Source organism: Salvia hispanica, chromosome 5 (assembly GCF_029641045.1).
Source record: "Salvia hispanica isolate PSC_SH4W2 chromosome 5, Shi_PSC_v1, whole genome shotgun sequence".
Taxonomy (NCBI): domain Eukaryota; kingdom Viridiplantae; phylum Streptophyta; class Magnoliopsida; order Lamiales; family Lamiaceae; genus Salvia; species Salvia hispanica.
The window spans coordinates 39,179,053-39,190,877 of record NC_142696.1 but is presented as its reverse complement, the minus strand read 5'-3'; the positions used below and the strand labels follow the sequence as shown (position 1 = coordinate 39,190,877).

At 36.9% G+C, this 11,825-nt stretch overlaps 2 protein-coding genes and 1 pseudogene across 2 annotated transcripts; 2 read left to right on the top strand and 1 right to left on the bottom strand.

Annotated features, from left to right (window-relative positions):
• The first annotated feature begins 325 nt into the window (after window positions 1-325).
• On the top strand, window positions 326-944 carry LOC125190823 (auxin-responsive protein SAUR22-like). The gene has a single exon (XM_048088227.2). It carries the CDS (start codon window positions 449-451, stop codon window positions 743-745), a length of 297 nt encoding a protein of 98 aa, XP_047944184.1. The 5' UTR covers window positions 326-448; the 3' UTR covers window positions 746-944.
• A 1,813-nt stretch (window positions 945-2,757) lies between these two features.
• LOC125189368 (auxin-responsive protein SAUR21 pseudogene) lies at window positions 2,758-3,066 on the top strand (annotated as a pseudogene).
• A 778-nt stretch (window positions 3,067-3,844) lies between these two features.
• MRL1 (Pentatricopeptide repeat (PPR) superfamily protein) lies at window positions 3,845-11,792 on the bottom strand. The gene is made up of 19 exons (XM_048088216.2): window positions 11,412-11,792; window positions 10,362-11,079; window positions 10,021-10,246; window positions 9,846-9,909; window positions 9,609-9,753; window positions 9,411-9,526; window positions 9,085-9,213; window positions 8,807-8,980; window positions 8,549-8,713; window positions 8,190-8,330; window positions 7,856-7,955; window positions 7,174-7,282; window positions 6,983-7,074; window positions 6,291-6,375; window positions 5,802-6,033; window positions 5,617-5,709; window positions 5,480-5,528; window positions 5,032-5,125; window positions 3,845-4,648 (listed from the first exon to the last, which is right to left on the bottom strand). The coding sequence occupies exons 1-19, from the start codon at window positions 11,721-11,723 to the stop codon at window positions 4,414-4,416; spliced, it is 3,279 nt and encodes a 1,092-aa protein (XP_047944173.1). The 5' UTR covers window positions 11,724-11,792; the 3' UTR covers window positions 3,845-4,413.
• Window positions 11,793-11,825: the final 33 nt, after the last annotated feature.

Sequence of the window (11,825 nt, the reverse complement as noted above, 5' to 3'; positions counted from 1 at the left end):
TGCAGCAGAAGGTTGGCCACATGCTGGTAATTGGATAAATAAATGGACCCATCAAAATATATTTTTTTTTAGTAAATTAAATCATCACAAATGCCAGACCATACCCATACCTTTATTTCAAGAATATACAGTTACAAAAATAAGTAAAAATGATAACTAACTAGAAAGGTGCAAAGTAGGGCTCCCGTACCATGTGATTAAAGATTTATCATTACAAATTTACAACTATTTATTACTACTATATTTCTTTATAAGATTCTATGACAAAAGCCATGTGGTATTGACAATAACGTAGACCCTCTCACTCACATCATATGCATATATATACGCACACATATAACACTTCAACCACTAAAGCAATTCAAGCATAAGCTCGTTTTCTTCCTCTTCCTCGTCATCATCATCAAATCATCATCTTTTATAGTTTTTACCAGCCCTTTTCTAAACAATGGCTATTCGTTCCTTGATTTCAAATGGGAGGCAATTCTACAAGCTTAATTCGTTCCTCAACAAAAACCAAAGAGATGTGCCTAAGGGGCATGTGGCAGTTTATGTGGGAGAAGTTGAGAGGAGAAGGTACGTGGTGCCGTTAGCGTACCTGAATCACCCTTCGTTTCAAGCGCTGCTGAGACGGGCTGAGGATGAGTTCGGCTTCAACCACCCCATGGGAGGTCTCACCATCCCCTGCAGCGAGAACGCGTTCGTTGAAGTAACTTCAAGAATGCAGCAGCTATGGCATGCATGAATCAAGCTAGCAACAGCTTTATTTTACACATTATTTCTGTATATATAGACTCTAATGTCCAAGTCCAACCATTAATAGATGTAGCGTTGTGGACGGACAGGTTCATGTAGTTAGCTAGTACAAGGCCTTGTGGTGAAGCTAGCAATCTTTTGTGTATTACTTTTATCAGCTAAAATGAAGTTCTGCACCCATTTTTTCACGAACTGCATTTTTGAGAAAGAGATGACATCTGATTCAAAATTTAATTATCTACTTTTAGCAGCGTACAACTATACAAGTATACAACAAGATGAAAATCTCATGTTTCATGTCCGTTAATTAACGAAATCGTTTGACAGTTGTACACGTGAGTAGATAAAGAGATGTGATGAAGAAAACATAGGACTATAGTCAGACACAGTTTAGTGGAGAGGGAAGCTTATAAAGAAGTAAAAGCTCTCTAAGCAGATAAGTTTCTGAATTCTGAACAGCCTAGGCTTCTGAGATATCATGGAATTTCTTATTCATAGTGTAAATGTTGGTTGGGAAGATAAGTTATGTCAATGTGGATTCCTTAACCAGCATTCGTTCAGTTGTTCGATAAATATACTCAGATCACAATATCTTCTACCGCATGAGGTGTGAGAAATTAGCAAACACATAGTAATAGTTAACTGCTACAAACTCAAAGACTAAATATTAAAAAAGATATGTCAATCAGTCAATCTAGTGATCCAAGGGAGAATTATTTTTGGTTGTGAAATGACTACCATCACTTGTCCACTAGGCATTAAGTAACATGCATGACCAATAATTTACTCTGCATTGATGGATCTCAGATTCTACACAGAAATGATTCCTTTGAAATATTTTGAATCAAACGAAGAAGATTTGAAAATCTTTGTATGGAGTTAGGGTTGTTATAGAACTAGTATCCCACAACGGTTATGTGTTCTAGCCAAGCTTAGTCTCTTGTACGCACTACATGTATGTGATTTGTAAATAGTGAAATATACCTACTACTTTCTCTAATATGTCTATATATTTCCACATGTCTATTTTATTGTTCTACAAGGGTAAAAAGAAATTAAAGAAAAATTGCATATATTTCTACAATGTTGTTCAACTTTATGAATATATGTTGTTCATCTTTATGAATATTCATCAAGATGGGTTTTTAAAGACCGGTCACTGCACATTGTTAAAAATGATGAATTAAGTAAAACTTCTATATGTGAACAATTCAACGTACTGCTTGATTTTCATCCTGTAAGCCTGTAACATTGTGGGGTGTGGGAGAGGAGTGGAGGTCAATTTCATTAATCATAATAATTCTAGCAAGATAACTAGTATAATAACATCATGTCATAACAAAGATGATATCAGAAGATGACCAGAGTGGGAAATCAATAAAAAACTGATCCCTGGGATAGATCTATTTTATTCAGATGCAGCCCAGAGTGGAAAACAGTGTGCAATGCAAAGTAGTATTAGTACCTGTTTCGGAATAAATAAAAAATGCATCCCATATCTTCCATAACAGCTGCAACAATATCTTGGCACATGCCGGAAGGTGAATAATTTCTAGGACCCATCAAAACTAAATCCAACAAAGAATAAATCAAATCATCAAAAGATTTCAAAGTGCCAGTACATACCCATATAAACTGCTCTCTTATTATTCTGTTATATGTTGCCCATCATTTCAGGACCTGCAATAAAAACAGAACTCATTTGTGATAACTTTCACAAACCATGTCATATATGTGGATAAGCCATTTCTTTTTTTCCCATCTCTACCCTGATTTTCATAACATTAAGTCATGTGCTCCTTGGTAATGAACCCCCCTCCAGATTATCAGGCATCAGGTCCTCAGCCTCCAAACTGCAACTATAATTATACATATGTATTCTCTATATTTATGCATGTATATAACAAGCTTCAAAACTTAAAGTTGCAACACTTGAGAAAAAATCTTATTGTGATTAAAGAATCAGAGAGCTTTACAATTCTTTTTTCATAGCAAAAATCCATGGCTATTCGTTGGATGTCATTGATATCAAATGCTAAGCAGTTACACAAGCTCCAAGCCCTCCTCCATAGAAACCAAACCAACGTGCCAAAGGGGCATTTAGCAGTTTATGTAGGAGACGTTCAGAAGAAAAGATATGTGGTTCCCATTTCATACCTGAACCATCCTTCATTTCAAGGCTTGTTGCACCGAGCAGAGGAAGAGTTTGGCTTCAATCACCCCACGGGACGCCTAACAATTCCATGCAGTGAGAATGCCTTTCTTGAACTAACTTCGAGGATGGATTGTTATGATGCAAGAAACAAATGAAGAGCAGAAGCCTACAATTTTTTTTACAATGTATTTTGTGCTTTTGTTTTCATAGAATAGCTTTTAGGAGTATAGATTCATGTATTGGCGATCCACTCACATACAGACAACCATAGAGAAAAAGAAACAATCTTCTTTTCATTCAAACAAAATTTCACATTTCATCCTTAATCAGTTTTTGGATCTTTCAACTTGCAGTCTGCACAACAAATATTATTACCAAGTTATGGGCTTCATTATCTCATATGAAGTGAAACAACTTATGGATTTCAATATCCATCCACGACTAATATCAAGTAGATTTGAAAATTTTAAATCACTTCAGGCAAGAAACCATTTAAAAAGTTCTCAAAAGGTCGCCTGGAAATTTATGTGGAGGCATCAGATGGAGAAATATGAGAGGTCAATAACATACTCATACTTTTCAAGATACATTGCATAAGGCAGAGGGAGCTAGGTTCTCGTTTTGAGATAGGCAGCCCGACAGTCCCATGCAACAAGGTTGAATTTTATGAAACTATGAATAAGATTCAGTGCTTCACAATATTAACAACTGAGCCCTATCATCATTCAACAATATCCGCAAACCCCTGGAAAACAAAGGGCAATAAAGTACCCTACATTTTTAATGTGCAAAATTATCATATGTGCAAATAAGAGACAGAACTAAGAATTTTGTACCTGCTGTGAGGAATGAGCTTTCCTGCTACCTTCCAGTCGTCATCTCAAAGATGAACATTAGCATTCTCAACCTTATGCTTCTTAGATTTTCAAGAAATCAAAACCAAACAAATCCACAAATCCTTCATTCAGACACAATTTTCTTTACAGTAGCCTGTTCATTCATCATTATACACTCTACCAACAACCAGAAGTTGAAAATAAAATGCTATGTCTAAAGTCCACAAAAATCCTGGTAGAAATACAGCAGATATATATATCATACAAAACGAGTAAGGTCTACATTGTGAATCAAGGACTTATAGAGCCCTTATATACAGCAGATAGTAGTCTACTGACTCTATATTCATCCTCACATTATTGCTGCTATACAATTCAAATTTATATTACTAAATTCCCCCAGAATATAGAAACCAATAACAAAGCTGCATCACTCTGACCAGCACAAAACCATCTGCATAATCTACAGTCTAGGGCAGCTACTGCATGTAGAAAATTGCAAGGTTTCTCAGCCAGCACATGGAGACAATCTTGGAAAAATCTCCATTTCCCTTACAATTCTCACTCTTTTTGAACTAAAGTTGTGCTGATCTTTCTAGAAAAAACTTCCACCACATCAATAGTGTTAGCCATCTGCACAGAAGAACTGCATCAAAGCTGTGGACCTTATTCCAGCGACAAGTGAACGGTTCTGATTTTACGTCTTTGGCGGTTTATGCCTGAAGCTAGATTTGCTAGGGGTGAGCTAAGTTCCATTTTTTTTTCAGTGAAAGGAGAACCAAGCTTTGGCTGAAACCACTTTCTTATGGTAATGCCATTTATGCGGATCTTTCCATAAGATCCGTTTCCTTGATAAGATAGCCCAAGTCTCCTCAATAGTGCTGCAACTTCTTGGCTTACCCTATTGAGCAAATAGAACATGTTCAGAATATTTTTAAGTTTACTAAGAACAGCCAAACAAATATTCATAATTGACAATAATAATAATAGGGTCTTTAGAGTTCAGCTAGAAAATCTAGACAACTTTTAAAGATAAATTTTCTTGTCTTATCCTTAAAGTAGTATACTACTAGATTTTCATCTATGGTTACAATCTTAGTACAGCCTAGCATAATTTGCATACATATTATTATCCACTTAGGAGAATTTTTGTCACTTCCTCATAACAGACTTTGTCATTGTAGCTTCTTTGGTCATACTTATACCAATGGAAATCTACATATGCCATCACAATACATTCATACATTGAACTTCATGTCCAACTAGGAAATAGTATCTTCTCACCTGCCAGCCATATTAATCTCCGTCTGCCCTGCAGAAGTTTGAATTTGTGCCTTTTCTACTGGCAATAGAATATTTAAATTGGGAGCCTTAACACCTGTTGAAGATCAATACGAAAGTGATACATAAAGGAAATAAAGAATGGTCCAAAATATAAGAAGCAACAACATTAGCTCCTCTTTCTTGCTACGAAACAAAGTATAGCCTCATATTTCGGGACTTTTCCCCATTATGTGCCTAGAGACAGATGCATCTCATGTTTTCAAACAGTATCTATTTTATCTTTCAGAATGTCCTACAACGTCACTGAACCTGGTGAGACATTAATCACACAACAGGTAGTTCAAGTTACTTTTTTCAATACTACGCATGCAGAATGCCCAATCGTTGATAAGAAAATTTATTTAGAAATACTATAGAAGTAATTAAATGAATAAGTATAAGTTGGTACCAGCAGCCAAGCGATGCTTGAGACCTTTTAGAACTGTCAAGAGGTACACCTAGCCAACATAACACAACTCAGTTTAGAGTAAGGTAAACAAGTCTTATCAGGTAGGGGAAGAAAATTGCTGAAGTTTATTAGCTCACCGCAGCTGTGTGAACCTGAAAATTTCTCAAATCAACAACTATGAGGCTGTCTTTCATAGAGGTTAATGGTATAACTCCAAGAGAAGTAGCTTCCTGAGAAATCAGAAAATAATTGTGAAGTCAGTACGATAATTTTTTGAAGAATTGACAAAAAGATAAAAAGTTCTTGGAAGCTGTTGACATACCTCAACCAAAGAAAAAGCGCGAGGATCATATTCCCCAAAGCCATTAATCAAGGAACACACGTTTGCACCTTTTGATGGGCCACTATTATATCCAAGATTCTCAATGAGTCTATTTCGCACAGATATATCATGAGGCAACTTAAGGCAACCCAAAACAAGTGAAAGTTCATCCATCCTAGGTGCTACACCAGCTACAATTGTTTCCCTATACACCATTAGGGCCAAGGATGTCCTGTGGAAGTATAGCCATATATCATAAATCAGATCTTCCTACCCAGAATAACCAAGAGATTGACATGAAATGATAAGGTTAGTGAACGTGTATTTCCAGTCACGAAGCCAAATTAGTGCTTAACAATGTTAATTTTAACTGCTACAGTACAAGATATAACATCTTAATGAAGCCTTTTATGCGATGGGCATTTTCCCACAAAGATAAAAGTGTACATAAACACTAAAAAATAGTGATGAAAATGCAAGAATGAGTACCATTTACTATTAAGCTGAACTGAGGTGAAAGATAGAACAGGCTCGCCAGCTGAGCAATCGGCTTGGAACCTCCGTAGGCACATAGCTAAATAAAGATAACTCCATCAGCAAACTGATGAAACAAACAGTATAAGATCCACAAAGGGAACAATGATTTACCTAATTAAAAGAGCCGAAATAAAATACTTCAATTTTTTATCATCACTAATAGGCTAAGGCAACGGGGAAGGGTGGTTGAGCTTAGCATTGAGTGTAGCCTAAGTTTGTAGCAAAAGCTATAGCTACAGTAAAATTCCATCTCAAGTACTGCTTAAAGTGGTTGCCGAATAGCTTCAAGGAACTTATGAAATCTAATATAGCTAAAATTCTTTAGCTTATAAGAACGGACACTTTATAAGAGACTTAATGAATCTTAATCAATTTGATATATTTTTCACTTACATATAGGCAGCAGTGAGTGTGGACAGCTATTAGACACAGCATTATTTAACATGTTCAACAAAATGTAAAGTAACAATAAAGATATGGAGTAAACATTAGCAGTGCTAATACATTGTGTTCTTAAGGGTTCCTTAAACTTTTCAATGAATAAAAGATCACACAGAAGCACCACGGTTGCCTGATCGTATGACTAATGTTTTCTCCATGTTTCTTGATGCACAACTAGAGAAGTGGAAAGCCTATTTAATCACCTATGAGACATCGGCACATTACAAGGTTTAGAGCAACAGAATCCTGTTTTGCTTGAGAAAAAAGCTTGAGGCCAGCTTCTAGATCATCCTTTCTGGTAAGAGTTGTAACAGTATATGAGAGAAGATCATGCCACATGAAAACTTATTATTATTATAGAAAACTGCATGAACATACAAAGAAAGGTAATTACTTTTCACTTGCCACTAAAAGAACAGAGTAAGTTATGATGTTTGGGCATACACCAGTGCTCTTCATCTCAGATAAGATTTCCAAGGCCTTTTGCAGTTGATCTGCATCACCTGCAGGAGAGAGGAATGAAGAATTTCATAAACACCAACACATATAGATGGTTTCAGACTAGAACAAAATTGAATATATCAATGGCCAAATCATGAGTACAAGTAACATATGGATATCATGAAATGAAAGCCGCAAAGAAAAAGTAACTAAAGAAAAATTGACATCCAAATCAGGAGATGAATAAATCTGAGAGAGTATTTGTTTTGATCATTGGACTTGCAAGCCTCTTTTGTTCTTAAATATAGTAAGTTAAGTAATTGAGCTTTTTCCTAACAATATTTGATCAGCGTAAAAAGAGTCAACCACGGTTCACAAGATGAAACTGAAGACTCCTCCTGAGACAGTAAGATATGGATGCCATAAAGGAGCTAAAAGATTTAAAGAGCATTGATGGAATACTAGCACCTAAAGCTGGACTCATATGGACGGTACAATATCAAGTCACCATTATTTGACGTGGTTAGAGTCAACAAGCTAGTGCATATTACTACGAAATCAGACAATTAAAGAAAAAACTAAATATGCATCGAACACTGGTAAAGTTGCTCGTGAGACAATGGTGATTAACTTACACAAAGCAGTTATCAAAGCATTCATTAGTGACACTCCAGGTTTCAGAGTAGACCTCTTAATGTCCTCATACAGTTCCAGCGCCTTTTGCCAATCTCTAGCCTAAATACATATAGCAAGCAAGTTATACCTTCTGGAAATTGATAAAAGTTAGGAGATATCTTGTTCATGAATATGCATATACATTTTTGCAACTGACTTCTTGTTGAGATTTAAAATCCAAAATGAAAATCAAGAAGTGTAGAAATTATATTTTGCCTGTGTTTTATTTATCAAAATAAAAGGCAATTCCACATTTGCTAGAAAATGTTTTAAACGTGATTAGTAAGTCAATACTTTGCTGCATGCTCCCATCAAGGAGCTATATGATATGATCCCAACATGCATTCCCTTAGCCCTAGCTTCTTGTAGAATTTCAAATGCAGCATCCACTTTCCCAGCATGCCCTGCTACATCTATCAATGCGCTGATAAACATCTGGATTACATAAGTGAAACCAAGTAAGATACAGTTTTACATTAGTATGGAAAAAGTAAAAAAAAAAAAGATTAAAAAAAAACTGTTATTTTTTTGACAACTGAATGCATCAGGGAACAAAAAAAAAATTATAAGAGGTCCCATCTTGCTTAAATAGAAAGGACAAGGTAAATACAATTCTTCGTATGTGAAGAATTACAGAATTTTAGTATTTCTACCTCATCAGGAGCGACACCTTTCCGGATCATGTCGTCATATACACTACAAGCAAACTCCCAATCACCACGATGACTGCAGCTATTCACAGCAATAGTGTAAAGCTCAGCAGTGCCACGGATATCATACTGATGAATCATATTGTACACCTCTCTGGCTCGATCAATCTACAAAAGTTCACTCTCTCAGTATTCAAATAAACAAGATGCGGAACAAAAATCAAGCAAATGATGGATTCAAAGAGCTAGTAGATAAAGCACCTGTCCAGCACTAGCACATGCCTTCATCAGAGCACCTACAGTGACATGATCAGGGTCTATTGGTTGTAACTCTGCTCTCATTTCAGCTAACACGTCAAATGCACGGTCAACTGCTCCTGATTGACCACATGCAGTGATAAGCGCATTGAAAACTACTCGGTCTGGCTTTACATTCTACCATGAGTAATGTCAAGTTAGACACTGATATGCACAGAATAAGCAAATTACCATAACACTATATATAAATTTTTATACAAGAAATGGAAAGTGCATATCACCTTTGATCTGAGTATTCCGTAGGCCCCGAACGCCTTAGCAACTTGCCCTGCTTTTGCGCAACCATCAATGAGTGCACCATATGTGTGAAGATTTGGTTCAACTCCACCATTTACCATTTCATGGAAAACCTGAAAGTTCAATAAATATTAGAGGACCCGATTTTGAATATATGTCCTGGGTCTAACTAAACAGGACATTCACGAACCTAAAAAGGAAGGAAGAAAATTATTTTGACTAGAGATTTTAACTCTGAACAATATTTGTATCATTTTACCAGTAAATAAGAAGGGAAGAGAACATTGTGTACGCATTCATTTCAGTGTACCTTGAACATCGTATCCACTTTACCACTTTTAGCACAAGTCGATATTAACGTTGTGTATAGTTTGCAGTCAGCATTTAATGCAGCTTCCTGAACAAGTTGTAGAATCTGAAAGGCACCTACACAGAAGACAACTGGGTGAATGAACCTGAAAATTATATTGCATAATTACTGGCATATACCTGGATAGAGAGAGAGTACCTTCTGAATCTTGAGAGCTTGCACAAACAGACATAAGCATATTAAATGTGCTCAGAGTGGGATTTCGTATAAGCCTGGTAAAACGAAATGCCACCTTGACTGCCTTCTGGCGTTTGCAGACATCAAAAAATCTGGAGTGGTAAATCTGATGCCATGATACAGCCAACAGTCAAATATTTATAATTTTATATTTGCATGCACATATTAAGTAATGGAAATCAGCAAATGCAAGCCTGCCTTATCCATATCAAATGAACCATTTCTGTCCATATCTTCAAGCAACTCAATGCATTCATTTAACCTGCAATATAAGAAATCGCAACCAGGTAGGCTTGATATGAACTTATTAAGATGTTTTTCAATACATAATGTATAGACAGGGTTTACCGGATCATTAACATAAAGGAATTACCTGCCTTCCCTCAGGAGTTGCTCGTAAACACGTAATTGCCACGAAGGATTATGATTGTTGTTTTCATGTTTCTGCTCGGGATCAAAAGATGGAGGCAAGTGTTTGGTTCCATCTGTATGCGAAATCTGTTTTTCCGTTTTCCTTGATCTCCTCTGGTTTCTTGAGTCCTTCTTGTAGAGAAAGACCTGACCATAATATCTCGTAGGCCTTTCCTCTTCAAGCTTCTCTGAAAAGACAAAAAAAAACTTCTGTTTCAGGTAAGCATAAAAAAAAAAAAAATACTCTATATAATATCCAGATAATCCTGCAACCAACAGATAAAACATTAATGTCTATATCACCTATAGGTAAGACAACATTTCGTCCAGTAAGACCTGATCCCCCACCCATGTTACGAAGGGATGAATAGCAGCTGAAACTTTGAAGGGTAGCGCAAGACGGCAACTCTTCCAAATTATCCAACTTCTCCAAAGAAGTCCCGGTAACCGTGTGCAGCTCTCTACGTGGAGAGCTTCTAAAAATGTGGTCCAAGTTGTTCCCATCACTTTCCCCAACATTTGTAAGATTTAGTCCACCAACTTTATCCGTTTCTTCTTGCATTTGATCTGCTAAAGATGCACAAACACCCAAATTCGTCTGTGTTATTGGAACTGACAAATCGTAAGCAACTGAATGGGAGAGTTCATGTGCATTTTGTTGCACTTCACGAACTTCATCAACAAATGCTTGGAAATCATATTCAGAAACAACAGACGGCACAGATGATGATATCTCCAGAGCCTCAGATGCCAATGACGTTAAGCAACCGTTAACTGCTGGAGCTATGCTGCTTAATTTAAACTCTTCTGGTGCCTCTACAACGAGAGCACCTCCAGGAATCACATTAGCTTCTCCAAAATTGATGTCAGCGCCATTATTTTCTCTAGTTTCCTTCTTAGAATATTGATTTATGTCAGTGGATTCTTTCTTCCCCAAACGTAGGTGCTTTGCATCTGTGAGAATCCAGGCGGTCACAAATTTTATCTGCTCTGATAGAGCTAGGGTTAGCCGTCCTGACATCTACAAATTGTAAGCAGATGATCTTAGTTAATGATGGAATAAACATAACACAAAAACACGAATTTCAAGGTCAATGTCTAGTATACTAGCAATCAAACATCAGTTAGATGCTACAGGAAGAATTGGAGAGCTGCTACACGAATTTTTAGTTAGTAAGTACTCCATACACATTATAGTAGTAATTCGGTACTCTTTCGATAAACTCTCTCCATGAACATGAATACACGACATTCAATCCATTATTCATCAAACTTTCTCACTTTAACGAATTTTTACGGAGACAATTCCACATGAAGAATTCCAGAGCTGCACAATGTAGATTGTAGGTTTACCTGATTGATATCGAGCTGTTTCCTTTTATAAGCGAGATACACAACAGCTGCAGCAGAGACGGTTGCGACCGCCGTGGCCACGACGACAATCGACTGCGAGTCGAGCGACGCTCTGAAGAGAAACTTACCGCAACCAGGCTCGGATTTCGGCCATAATTTCCTGCATCTCCGCCGCGGCAACCGGATATTGCGTCCGTTTCCGATGAACTCGCTGCGGAGGAGTCCGACGGCTCGAGAAGAGAGAGGCGAAAAAACAGGAGAGCATGTGATTAATGAAATTGCTTGCGGAGCCAAAGATAAGCTCGACTCCATTGATTTCTAGAGAGAGAGGGTTTGTATGGAATTTGAGTGTTGTATTCTAACTATACATTTGAGGATAGAGTGGAAGTGGACGAGCGGAGTTCATATAATCAA